General features: G+C 43.9%; 1 protein-coding gene across 2 annotated transcripts in view; it reads right to left on the bottom strand.

Moving 5' to 3' along the window:
• LOC120537890 (casein kinase I) overlaps positions 1-13248 on the bottom strand; it is a 169115-nt gene that overhangs the window by 44674 nt on the left and 111193 nt on the right. For both annotated transcript variants that reach the window (XM_039767147.1, XM_039767148.1), the window contains exon 4: positions 7004-7152. In XM_039767147.1, coding sequence (XP_039623081.1) covers positions 7004-7152 — 149 coding nt within the window. The remainder of the gene's footprint in view (positions 1-7003; positions 7153-13248) is intronic.

The following is a 13248-nucleotide window of genomic DNA, read 5'->3' on the forward strand; positions in this document are numbered from 1 at the left end:
ACACCCTAGGTGGGCCATCAATGCTTTAGTGCAGGGGTCCTCAGTCACGATCCTGGAGGGCCACAGATGCTGCAGGTTTTTATTCCAACTAGTTTCCTAATTACAATACAATACCATTTATTTTTGTGTAGCCCAAAAACACCAGAAGTGCCGCAATGGGCTTTAACAGGCCCGGCCTCTTGACAGCCCCCCAGCCTTGACTCTCTAAGACGACATGAAAGAAAATGGAAGAAACCTCAGGAAAGACAGTTCAAAAAGAGACCCCTTACAAGGTAGGTTGGGCGTGCAGTGGGTGTCAAAAAAATACATTACACAGAACAGAACAAATCCTCAATACAGTATAAAAAGTTTTGAAGTACGTAGCAGAATTTAACAGTAGATTATATCACATTAATATGATTTGCATTTGTTTAGAGTCCTGGAGACCTCATCTATCAAGCTGCATCCCCCATTTGGCCATTCCACAGCTGAAATAGCGCTAATCAGACGAAAGAACCCCTCTACCCCACAATTCCTGCGATCCTACATCAGGGATGACTTTACCTTAGGCAGACAAAACAACTTGGCAGGTGGGCAGTGGCACCAAGTGCCACATGTGAGTACCAAGAAGAGAAACAGAATAGATCAGGGTGAGGAACAAATTCTAACTCTCATGTTACTTCTGTTTTAGTGCTGATGACTAACAGTAGAGATGCAGTCTGCACGGTTAATCAGCAGCTCTAGTCTGGGTGTTTTAAACTGAAGTCGTGAGATTTAAAAGCGGAGACCGAACGGGCATCTCTTATAGTAGCAGGCAGACCACACCACAGTTTAGGGGGTCCTATAATTAAAAGCTCGACTTCCCACTGTTATTTTATTAATCCTTGGAATCCTAGGCAGACCGACATCTTGAGATCTTATTGTGCGCTCAGGTTTGTAAGTCATGATAAGTTCAGACAAGTAAGCCAGACCTCTGCCAATTAATGCTTTATATGTTAAAAGGAGAATTTTGAAATCTGCCCTAAACTTAACCGGGCGCCAGTGTAAGGATTTAAGGACTGGGGTTATGTGTTCATATTTTCTTGTTCTTGTAATAATTCTTGCAGCAGCATTTTGGATTAACAGGAGGCTGAATAAAGAACAGTTTGAACATCCAGTGAACACCGCGTTGCAGTAGTCAATCCTACTAGAAATAAATTCAGGAATTAATTTCTCAGAATCCTGTTTATTTAATAAGCGCCTTAATTTCCCAACATTTTTAAGATGGAAGAAACCTGATTTGGCCAATTTTGTAATATAATATAGAAAGCAGTCCATGCTGATAATGAGACTTGGTACTGAACGGTTGGACTTGTTAATGCTTACATTCATTTAAGAGCAGTTTGAATTGCAATGTAGAGTTTCCTTCTGTGAGAATGTTAGCCAAGTGTTTTATGGACCAGAAGAGATTTAAACTTCAAGGTCCTCCCAATTCCCCTCTCATTCATTTCTAAACATTTCTTATCATAGATACTTCATGGTAAGCACGTGAGCTGGAGAGCTGCTGCTGCTTTACTGGTTATCTGCATCTCGTTGTTAACTAATCTCTGATTAAGACAACAGGAGACAATTAAAACTTAAATGCAGCTGCTAAAATCTAAAACAGGTAAGGAAGGGTTCTGAACGGTAACAGGAAAGAGGACTAAAATTAAGCCCAAAAAACGTATTGCTTAAGATAGTAAATAAAAGGGTTCTAATTAAGAAATCAGCTAAAGTGAAAACCTGCAGCTATAGCAGACCCCCAGGACTGAAAGCGAGGACCTCTGATCTACAACTTATGTTAGGTAGAATGCCTAGAGGGGGCTGGGTGGTCTCGTGGCCTCAGACCCCCTGCAGATTTTATTTTTTTCTCCAGCTGCCTGGAAGTTTTTTGTTTTTTCTTTCCTCCCTGGCCATCGGACCTTACTTTTATTCTATGTTAATTAGTGTTCCCTTATTTTAATTGTAAAATAAAATGGTAAATGGCCTGTATTTGATATAGCGCCTACTAGAGTTCAAGAACCCCCATGGGCGCTTTACAACACAACAGTCATTCACCCATTCACACACACATTTTTTCTCTTTCTTCATCATGTAAAGCACTTTGAGCTCCATAATTTGTATGAAAATGTGCTATAGAAACAAATGTTGTTGTTACAAAGGAAATTAACTTTGTATTTGATGAATGAAAGCACAAACAAGGCATAGAGGACAAGGACTGAGGTCTAATTAGGACACTGGCTGGAATGAAAACCCGTAGCCACTGTGGCCCTCCAGGACTGACTGAAGACCACTGCTTTAGTGCCTTAGGCCACATTTATACTTGACGTGATGCCTGCTCCAGCGGACGCTCCTGCTACGCAAGCATTTTACTGTTTATACTTGCGTGCATACTTCACGTAAATCTGGAAGAATCCAGCAGGTGGCAGTGTGAGATATCATCACGGTGAGAACAGGTTCAGCTTCTCTGTGCTGTGATTTGCCTGAATCAGCCATTAAATTCTGATGACACCTTACCGCAATATCTCTGAAAAGGATGATTAATGATTAAATCCATCGATCAAGGAATGTGCCCATTCCAGTTAGCATTGGACAGAAACAATCCCTGGACGGGGCATCTGCTCATCGCAAGGTGAATACCAGCACACACGTACACTGGCGTCATTTTAGTGTCACCAAATCCCCAAACCTTCATGTCTTTGGAAGAAAACCGGAGCACAGCGTGGAAACCCAGCAAGAAAACATGCAAACTCCAGGCAGGGAATAACAGCGACGTGAATCCCTGCGAGACAGCAGTGCTACTGTTCTGCCACCGTGTCACCCCCATGTGTATTTATTATTTAAATGAAGTTAACGACTTGTCTGTAAAATAGAACATACACACTTTAATGCATTTCATCATGTAAGTAATATCAGGTATAAATCTAAGGATTGTAAATGTGCAGAGAGCTGGAATATCATAAATCTCATGTGCTCTGTGTGGCGATTGCTGCTGTCAGGTCAGGAGGAATCCCCAGAAGTGCGTAGCAATTAACAACTGGGTGACGTTTATGACGGTCTGCTTTAATGATACACTATGAGGTTAAAGTGGACATTTCAAGATTAAAGCCGAAATTTCCACTTCAATCACAAAATACACGTTGTCACCCTGTCCTTATTTTTTTTTGGTCTCGGTGGCTCAAATACAGCGCTGTACATTATGTACAGTACAGAAGACGGTATGTGAGACTTTTAAAATGTGTTGTGTCATTATGACGCAAGGATATAAAAGCACTACCAATGCATCTGTATGTCGGCATTTTGCTTCACCCCATCAAACCATTCATCAAACATCCAAGCAGGCACGTCGACCCCAGAGGATCCTCAACGCAGCCTTCTGTCACACGTAGACAGTAAACAGAGACTCTGACGTCACGCTCCAACTTTACCACGCTGCGTCCCCCAACTTTTTGCTGGTACTGCAACTCGCGCCAATGCATCGTGTTCATTTCTGAGGCCCTGCTCAGAAAACGCGTCAAATGAACGCTGGGAATGCGTGAAGTATAAACGAGCACTAAGGGGGCTACTGATAGCTCTCAGTAAAAGCGACATTTTGCTCCTGCATACTGGGGAGACGTAACTGGACTGATGTCATTCCTTTTGAGTGACTGACAACTGATGTTGTCCACATCAGTACACACCACACGTGCTTCACTCAGAAAGCCAAACATGGACAAGTTCTTCAAACGCCCAGCAGCAGCGCCTACTCACAACTCTTCAATTCCAAATCAACCTTAAAAGATTCATCCCAAAAACCTGAACCAAACAGGAATGTTAAAAGAATACACAAGCCAGGTTTCCCCAAGGTATGAATTTACTTTTTACCGTAAAGCGTGGTGAGCATCGGGCCATCGTGTGCGAGATCTGCAGTGTGGTACTACCAGATGTAGTCGTGAAGTGCTCAGCTGTACAGAAATTTGGAAATAAATCATGTTACATACAGCAGGTCAGGACGGGGAGCATACACTGGTACAGCGTGTTACTGCACCCACCACACGACAAAACAGCTTGAGATCCCAGTTGGGAACCCCACCCGGGTAGACATGTGGTCAAGTCCCCTGCACCAGAAATGACCCTCTATCTGCCACAGCCTGGAGTTACAATGGGTGTCCCCTTAGCCTGGTCCGGCCACTTGTTCTCAGCAATGAGTATCCTGTTAGCCGGACCACCCTCGGGTAATCACACCACATGGCCGTACTGCCATAACTGATGCCCCCTCACAATGCAGGTCATGTGCCTCATTCGGGACTCCGTGAGCAACACAAAGTCAAACCAGCGGGATTCGAGGATTCTCCGGAGAGACACAATACCAAAGGAGTCCAGTCTTCATCTCTCGTCACTGGACAGTGTCCATGTCTCACAACCATATAGTAAGACAGGAAGCACCAGGACTCTAAAGACTTGGACCTTCGTCCTTTTGTATAGACATCGGGAGCACCACACAACCCTTTCCAGCGACCTCATGACCCCTCATGCTCTCCCAATCCGTGTACTGACTTCACAGGAAGAGTCACCAGAGTGTCAATGCCATGGTAAGTAAACCTCTCAATGACGAGGTCGACACTCTCTCTGCAGACAGACACACTGCTGATGGCCGTGCCCAAGAGGTCAATAAAGACCTGGATGTTGGTTTTTATCAGGACCATCGCAAACTCAGACACTCCGACTCCTTACTCAGCCTCTCGAGTGCCCCAATCAGAGCCTCCATTGACTCGTCAGCAAAGTCAAGATCAGTTTTACTGTTATTATTTATTTCCAATTGTTGCTGTCTTTTCACTTACCTATTATATATTTGTAATTATTTATTGACTCATTACAGTATGCAATAATTCTTTACCTGTCTGACTCAGTGACACAGGAGTCCAGTCTTCATCTCAGGTCACTGGAGAGCGTCCACGTCTCACAAACAGGGAACACCAGGACTCTAAAGACTTGGACCTTCGTCCGTTTATAGATATCAGGAGCGCCACACACCCCTTCACTGTGACCTCCCAATCCGTCTACTGACTTCATAGGAAGAGTCAACAACGACAACAACATTCATTTCTAGAGCACATTTTCATACAAATGGTGTGGCTCAATGTGCTTTACAAAATGAAGAAAGAAAAGAAAAATATAAAAAATAAGAACAGGCAATACTAAATAAAAAAAATGTAAAAGTAAGGTCCGATGGTCAGGAGGAAAGAAAAAACAAAAAAACTCCAGAGGGCTGAAGAAAAAAAAAAAAAAAAAAACAAGAAGCTGCAGGGGTTCTGAGGCCGCGAGACATGAATGTCACCGCCGAGGTCAGTAAACCTTTTAATGACGAGGTCGACACTCTCTCCGCAGACAGACCCCCCTGCTGATGGCCGTGCTCTTTGGTTTTTATCAGGACCTTCAAAAGCCTAAACACTCAGACCCCTCACTCAGTCTCTCGAAAGCCCCAATCAGAGCCTCCATTAACTCAGAGCATCATCACAAAGTCAAGATCAGTGAATCTCTCTTCACCAACAGATGCCCCCCAGCCGCTGGACCCCCAACACCTAGTCCATGCAAGCACTGAACAGAGTAGGATCAGAACACACCGCTGATGGACCCCAGAATCAACTGGGAAAAACACAGAGGTTCTGCCTCCACTCTGCACAGCACTACCAGTACCAGTACCAGTGAACAGGCCGGCCATGATATCCAGCAACTTTGGGGGGGTCTCATGATTTCCCACAGGGCAGCTTGATCAACCGAGTCAAACGCTTTGGGAAAATTGACAAAGGCTGCAAAGAAACTCTACTGATATTCATGTTTGTGCTCCATGAGAGCCCTCAGTGCCAGGATGCGGACGATAGTAAAACCAGACTGTTCTGCTCGCTGGTAGGTGAGCAGGTGATCACGGATCCTATTGAGGATGACACTAGCGAGGACCCTACCTGGCACAGAGAGCAGAGCATCCCTCTGTAGTTGCCATAATCCAGGTGACCACCCTTCCAGTTTCAGATAAGGATGACAAGTCCGGTTTTCCAATCAGTTGGGATGACGCCCATCTAACAAATGCCTGACCACCAGCCTGGAGAAGAAGTTCACCCCACATACCACAGATCCCTGCAGCCTTCAGTACTCTCAGCTGGTTCACCACCTGTGCCATCTCAGTGAGACTGGGGGGTTCAAAGCTAACTGGAGGATCAGCCTGAAAAACCGTGGACCAGAGATATCCAACGTCCAAGCCGGAGAATCAATTTTGAACAGTCAGTGGGTCACGTACAGCAGCAAATGGTTTTATCTTTTTAAATGAATGTCTTAAAGCTTCAGAAAGAAAACTTTCTAACTAACCAGCAGGTACTCGGGGCTTCGTCTCATTACACTTTGAATTGCCAAATACAGTGGTGTGTCGTACATTGAGCGATTCTAACTTCGAACGTTCCAGAGTTTGAACACTAAATTCAAGAGGAATATGAACTGAACTTCCAGCAATGCTTCTACATTCAAACCATTTGTGCACTGAAAAAAAATGCAGCAAAACAAATGGCGCTTATTGCAGTAAGCACAAATGTCATCTGCTGTGTACGGTCTTAGTGTTCATACACAATGTCAATGGCGGTTGTAAATCCCACCTGCCCTAACCAGAGTCTCTGGTCCTGTCCTGCCAGTGTACTGGGCGGCCTGATAACTCGATAGCTACATCCAGAATAAGGGAATGAAGCCAGATCTCTGTAACAAATAGATCTACCTTCCTGTTCAAACCGACTTTTAAGGTCAAAGGTTGTTCCTTACTTGACACAAACTCATTCAAGAAAGGTATTGGCGGGGGGGACAGCAAAGAACAAGTTAACAATGCAAATGTCAGAAAATACTTTTTCAGGTGTTCTTTGGCATTATTCTAGACTCCGTATATGTTCACGTGTTCTGCTCCAGTGTACACCATGTATGACGACAGATCAAAAATACCAAAGGTGAGGAAGCTGAAAGAAAAGGTGGCCTGGTGGAGGCGGCTTACCAACTGAATTGCGATCATGAGCACAGTCTTGAGGGAGAAAGTCCTGTCGCAGAGGTCAAAGAGGTCCTCCAAGCTGGGGCCCAGGAGCTCCAGGACCATGGCATTGTATTTCCCACAGGGACCAAAGTAGTAAACCTGGGGAATCCCTTCTGTGAAAGCAATCACAATGAAAACAGATTAATATTAAAGATCTGAACTGGAGGGGCAAATTCAATTTATTCTTATAAGAGCATAAAAAAAAAGCATTTAAAATCAATCAGCTTTTTAAAAGGGAATTTATACACATTTTTACACAAAGTAAAGCTATCACCATAAATATTTTTACCAAATAAAAAAAAATGGAGATTTAACTTTAATTACTAAACAAAAAAAAATGTATTTTGTGCAGTTTGTATTGTTAGATATGGTTAGCACAGGTTGAGAATCCTTAATCTGAAATGCCTGACAGCAGAAGTATTATGCATGAACATAATGGGATATCTCGGAGACACATTTAATCAAGCAGGGAAATGCAGCCAAACCTGCTAAATGACGACTCACGTGTAAGATAATTCAAATCGCTGAACCGTTCTTAGATGTGACAAACGGAAAAGTGATGATGTGGAGACTTTATTTCACTTCCCTTTTAAGAAGGCCATGCTCTGCATTTGCACTGAAGGACTCAAATGTGCAAATGCAACTTGCCATGAAACTTTCAGTTTAAGAGATCTGAAAACACATCTGGAATTTTCCCACTTGTGGCGTCACTTTTTTTTTTTTTTTACCTGTCCCTTACAGGTGACACACAGCACTTTTGCACTGCTGCACAGAGTTATCATTTTGCTCACCTCCCACTCAGTCTGATTATAAATCTGTTTGGATCCTTCACATATGAAGTTCACTTCCACTCAGCAGTGTAAAATAAATAAATAAATAACTAAAAGTTAGAAGGAACATAAACGTGGTGTCAGGTTGGCGCTCAAAAAGTTGCGGCTATTGGAATTGTGGTTAGAGATACTCAACCTTCATTTCTAATTGGTCTGTGGCTTGTGAAAAATACCCAGAATATGCAATAATCATCCAATCTCTAAAAATCTTTGTATCCAAACATCATAAGTCTAAGAGATAAGTTAAATTGTAATTTTCTAAACTTACTAAATACACAAATAATAAAAAAAGAAATTAACTGCAAAAAAGAAAAACTAGGAGAAACAAACTAAATTAACTAGATACACTCACACACTTAGCAACTAGCCAGATGCCTTCAGATCATGTACGTAGATTAATTGCTCAGAATCAAAGAAAGGCTGCACCAGCACACTTTCAAAAGAAAGACCCCCTAAAGGCCACCTCACCTTACACGGCTTTTCCAGCGACTTTCAGCCTAAGGCTGAATGTATCTAACCTTAGTGAAATGCCGCACGCCCCTGTGATGGCCAGTCATGTAGTGTGACATTCCCAGAGTCTCTCCGCCTGTGACTCACTCTGACAAAATCAAACAAGTTGTAGGGGTGGACTCTGTGTGCGTGAAAGTTGACAACCAATGAGTGCCCACCTGGAAGTACAATGCATATACAGTAGACCCCCGCGAAGATGCGGTTCAGAATTTGCGGCGTCGGTCATTCACAGATTTTTGCTTAGAACCTATCTAATAATTGTTAGCGGAAGCCGCAAATAACCTCCGCAATTTTGTATGGCCTTTTTAGTGGCAATACTGCACAGTAGAGAGAACAGGAAGCAACCGTAGAGGAAAACGCGGCTTGGGAAGGGGAAAGTAGCAAATGCGAGAGCGTTGTACTCTACTACAATTTGAAACTGCAACTCCCAGCAGTCCCTGCAGTGGCTCCGATTGGTCTTCTGCTGAGGGTGCTGGGGCTGTTGGGGTCAAAGGATGTCAGCGTGGCTTTTAAAAAGGGGGCCGGAAATGAAAAGAAAATAAAAGTATTTGTAATTTGTGTTTCAAGTTCATGTGGTAGATGTGGCAATGCGCTGTTTCAGCGCCTGCTCCTAACCTGTACCAGTTTCAAGTTCCTGGCTCTCTGCCTGCCTTCTGTTGGGTCACCTGTACTTATTCATTTTGTCCTCGATCATTTCGTGGTTAGCGTCTGGATTGTCTGCCGTCTGCCTGTGCACATGAGGACTGTAAGTGGATTCATTGCCATCCTGCGAAGAAAGGAGCGCTCCTGAACCCGTCCACCCGTCTTCACCATTTCAGGAACTACCGGTAGGACTATCTTTACATTCCCATTCAGCGTGCGGATCTCTGGACTATCTATGCTCATTATTACATTTCACTCGTTGCCTTTTCTCATGATTTACTGTGTATCATTTGTTTGTGCTTTGTTGTATTTAATGTGTAGTCGCCGTAAGGGGAACAGGGCTGGTGTCATCGTTTTCATTTATTTTCATCACACTCTTTACTTGCTGTTTGATTACCGGTCTGCTTTGTTTTTGTCTCCGTTTGTGAGTGCGTGCGGGGCGGGCCAAGGCTGGGTGCGTCCCTGGAATCTCCACCATAAAAATAATCAAATTGCCGCCTTCTCGACAGCACCGGACCACTACAATGTTATTCATTTCTCCTGGCTGCTGATTAACTGTGACGCATCTCCAGCTGAGTGTTCTTCGTTTTGTTCCTCTTAACCCTTAAACCGCCGATAGTCGTTTCCCAGTCCCATTTGCGAGCACGCAGGAGCTGATCAGTCAGGGCCGTACATTTGTTGAGCAGCCAGCTCATGACCACTGCCAGCCCCTGGGATTGAGCCGCTTCACTAGACTGGCCTGCCAGCATCAGCGCGTACCTCTGTGTGTGTTTGTGTGCAGCCAGTTCAAGTGCAGTTGGCTCGGTGATTTCATCAGTTACATCTTCTACATACTGTTCCAGTAGTTTTTTTTTAAATAGTTTTTACAGTTCATTGGCAGTGTGTAAAATGATCCGTGTTGCAGTAATTGTGATGCTCTCTGCGTGAAAACTTTTTCCGGTTTCTTTGTGGTGACGGCCTGCGCCACCTCCACCTACTCAAAGCTTCATGATGCTCCAACAATAATGGATGGATTAAAAGGCAGAAGTCTACGTAACCGTCATCATCAAGCCCTTCAATGAGAACCCTAAATCCAAAGAGGACTGTTCCACTTATGTTAGGTAGAATGTCCAGAGGGGACTGGGCTGGTGGTCTCATGGTCTGGAATCCCTGCAGATTTTATTTTTTTCTCCAGCCGTCTGGAGTTTTTTTGTTTTTTCTGTCCCCCCTGGTCATTGGACTTTACTCTTATTCTATGTTAATTAATGTTGACTTATTTTGTTTTCTTATTGTGTCTTTTATTTTTCTATTCTTTTATTATGTAAAGCACTTTGAGCTACTGTTTGTATGAAAATGTGCTATAGAAATAAATGGTTGTTGTTGTTGTTATTTCATTAAAATTTCCCCTTTTCTTTGTGAATTGTGACGTTTACTTAAAAAGTGCAGCAAAAATGTATTTGGCGTCCAGGGATGCATAACACCCCCAAGTATGTGGCAGTTTAAGGGTTAAAGCCCCAAGATGCCACCGAGATGAGCTGCACCGTCTAAAGCTTCTGGCAATGAAAATGTTCTTGCACGAATTCCAGTACGGTACGTATAGCGGTAACATCGGTATTTTACATTCTATACGTTTATCCATCTCAGCAGCCAAACAGCCTGTGCTGAGTTCTCACATTTTCATTAATGCTTGAGTATTTTATTTTTTCATTTTTAATTTACAGTACTGTGAAAAATTCTGAGACACTTCAGATAGATCACAAAAATATATGTCACAGATATGGTCTTCTGAATTAGTGTGTCAACAGAGAGGAGTGTATTTGGACAGTAACGTGTATATACTCTCTGTCTCTCTTCCTCCCTCTGCAGACTGGATGACTGACAGCGAGAATACCTCTGATGTCACTTCCAGTGTCCGCCCACCTGGACTCGCCTCTTCCTGCGAGAAGGACTGGAAAATGGAAGTGTCACCATTTGTCAGTTCTGTCCTGAACTCTTGTCCGAAAAGACCTCCCTGCAATTACTGCATGTTGGCTGCCATTCAGTTATATGGGGTTACCAGGCTGGCACCCCAACTCTTCTTCTTTGTCTTCTCCTTTATCTTGTAACTCGCACATCATTCCAAGTGCAGGATAAACCTTTTCACCCTTCTGACAGGTCTTTGCAGCTCACAAGATAAATTCAACATTGAGCCATGGCTAAAAATAATGGCTAGTTATCCTTGGCTTTTCTGTGCGTCTTTACTGTCAAACAAGTCTTCTGCAGGTTTAGAAAAGCACTTTTTATTTAATAATTTACGAAGCCACCTACTTCCAAGGGTGTACTCTTAGCAGTTTTGCTGCCCTAGTCATATTGTTGTAAATTGTCCTCCAAAGCAGACGAGGAAGCAGGAGCCCTGATGACTCACTTGTGGTGAAAGGCATCGTGAAGCGGTGTGACAGAAGAACAAAATGTACGCGCAGAGGGAAAATGCAAGGCAAAGCATGATTTGATCTGACCTACTGCAGTGTACTGTATCTGTTGTTTTGGATGGCGAGTTTTAGCGAGATGCCTGTTCCGAGTCCCGATCACAAACAACAAATACACCCAGGGCTGTGTGAGGACTCAAACCTGCACGTCCAGGTCTGGTGTCTTTCTGTGTGTGCGCGCATTGTGACAAAACCACTAGGGGGCGTGCCAGCCACCCAACCTGACACACAAAAATAAATTGCAGGTCCCTGCCTTAAAGACAGCCAGGAATCCTGTCGACTACGCCAGTGTGACATTCAGCCCGACTACAGACAGACACCAGGACTCTCAGAAGTCCAAACACACGCTTTAATTATTTTATTTGCACAGCAGACACAGTGCACAACCCACCAGCACTATTGCTCACAATTCCTTTCTTTGCTGCCCTCACTCCTCCACTCGCAAGCTCCGTCCTCGGCCTCCCGACTCCCCCAAGTACTGTTTGCTGGCCCCTTATATAAGGCACCCGGAAAGTACTTCAGGTGCTCGTTGCCCCACTTCCAGCAGTACTTCCGGCTGTGGCAGAACCACCACCCACACGCAGGGCTGTGGAGTCAGTAGATAAATCCTTCGACTCCGACTCCTTAGTTTCCGGTACCTCTGTATTTAATCTGCTAATATATCTTCCATGTTTATTGAAGGAAGGCAACATACACGTCGTCATTTAACCACAGAACTACTGGCTAGGACGCGGACTCTCTACCGTATTGGCCAGTTTAAACCGCTGAACACCCATCAGGCCACAGCACACACCTCCATCATTACACTTGTCTACACTCACATGAACTTGTTAAACACATTAGATCTGAAATCAAATGAAAACCCTTTTTGTAACGTACCATAATCCAGATTCTATACACTATGTGAACGTCAGGTTGTATAATCGCTCAGCTGAAGTTCACACTAGTAGTAACACAACTACGCGCTCGGCTTTATTCTTACGTCAGATGAGCACTTCATTAGGACTATTGTTTGTGAAATGGGACATTTGAACTTGCTGTATTATTTTTTTTTTTTAATTACAATTTAAATTCATTAGGAGTCACAGTCTCTACATTTTTGCCGACTCCATACCCAAAATTGTCTCTGACTCCTCGACTCCACAGCCCTGACCACACGGGCTCAGGAACAGCTGCGGTGTCCCCTGATCCCTACAGGGCTTTGTCCAACTCCATCTCCCATGAAGCCCTGCGGGAGTCCGAGGCACCACCGCCACCCCACCCAGGGGGGCTACATCTAGCATTCAGGGTGTTGGGGGAGGTAATGCTCTGTCAATATTTGCTCCCCCGGTCCATTCAGTGAAGAGGCGTCCTGGCCGGGCAAGAACCCCTGTGACAGTGTGCGCCGGTCTCTTTAGTCCCCAGGTTCATTACAATATAAAATTGGATTAATAGAAGTCTAGTAGTTATATTATCAAAATGTTCACAGGTTGGGGTCAATGTTAAAAAAAAAAAAAGTCACTTTCCCAAACTTTGCCATCCTAGGCAACCACCCAGTTCACCTAAATTGCAAAGCTGGCCCTTCCCAATTGTAAAATGAAGCATTATATCTCATGGGATATAATCGTCACTGTGAAATATTCAGCACTGCACAATCCTAATCCAGACTCACAAAATGGGGCTTTTCTTACAGTACGAGATGTCAGATAATATTGCCAATAAAAAGGATCACATATGTTGCCGCGACTCTTCTTCAGAAAGTGCGTTTTCTGCAGGCCGGATTGCCTTTCCCCGCCCAACAGTA

This window comes from Polypterus senegalus, chromosome 10 (assembly GCF_016835505.1).
Source record: "Polypterus senegalus isolate Bchr_013 chromosome 10, ASM1683550v1, whole genome shotgun sequence".
NCBI classification, from domain to species: Eukaryota; Metazoa; Chordata; class Cladistia; order Polypteriformes; family Polypteridae; genus Polypterus; species Polypterus senegalus.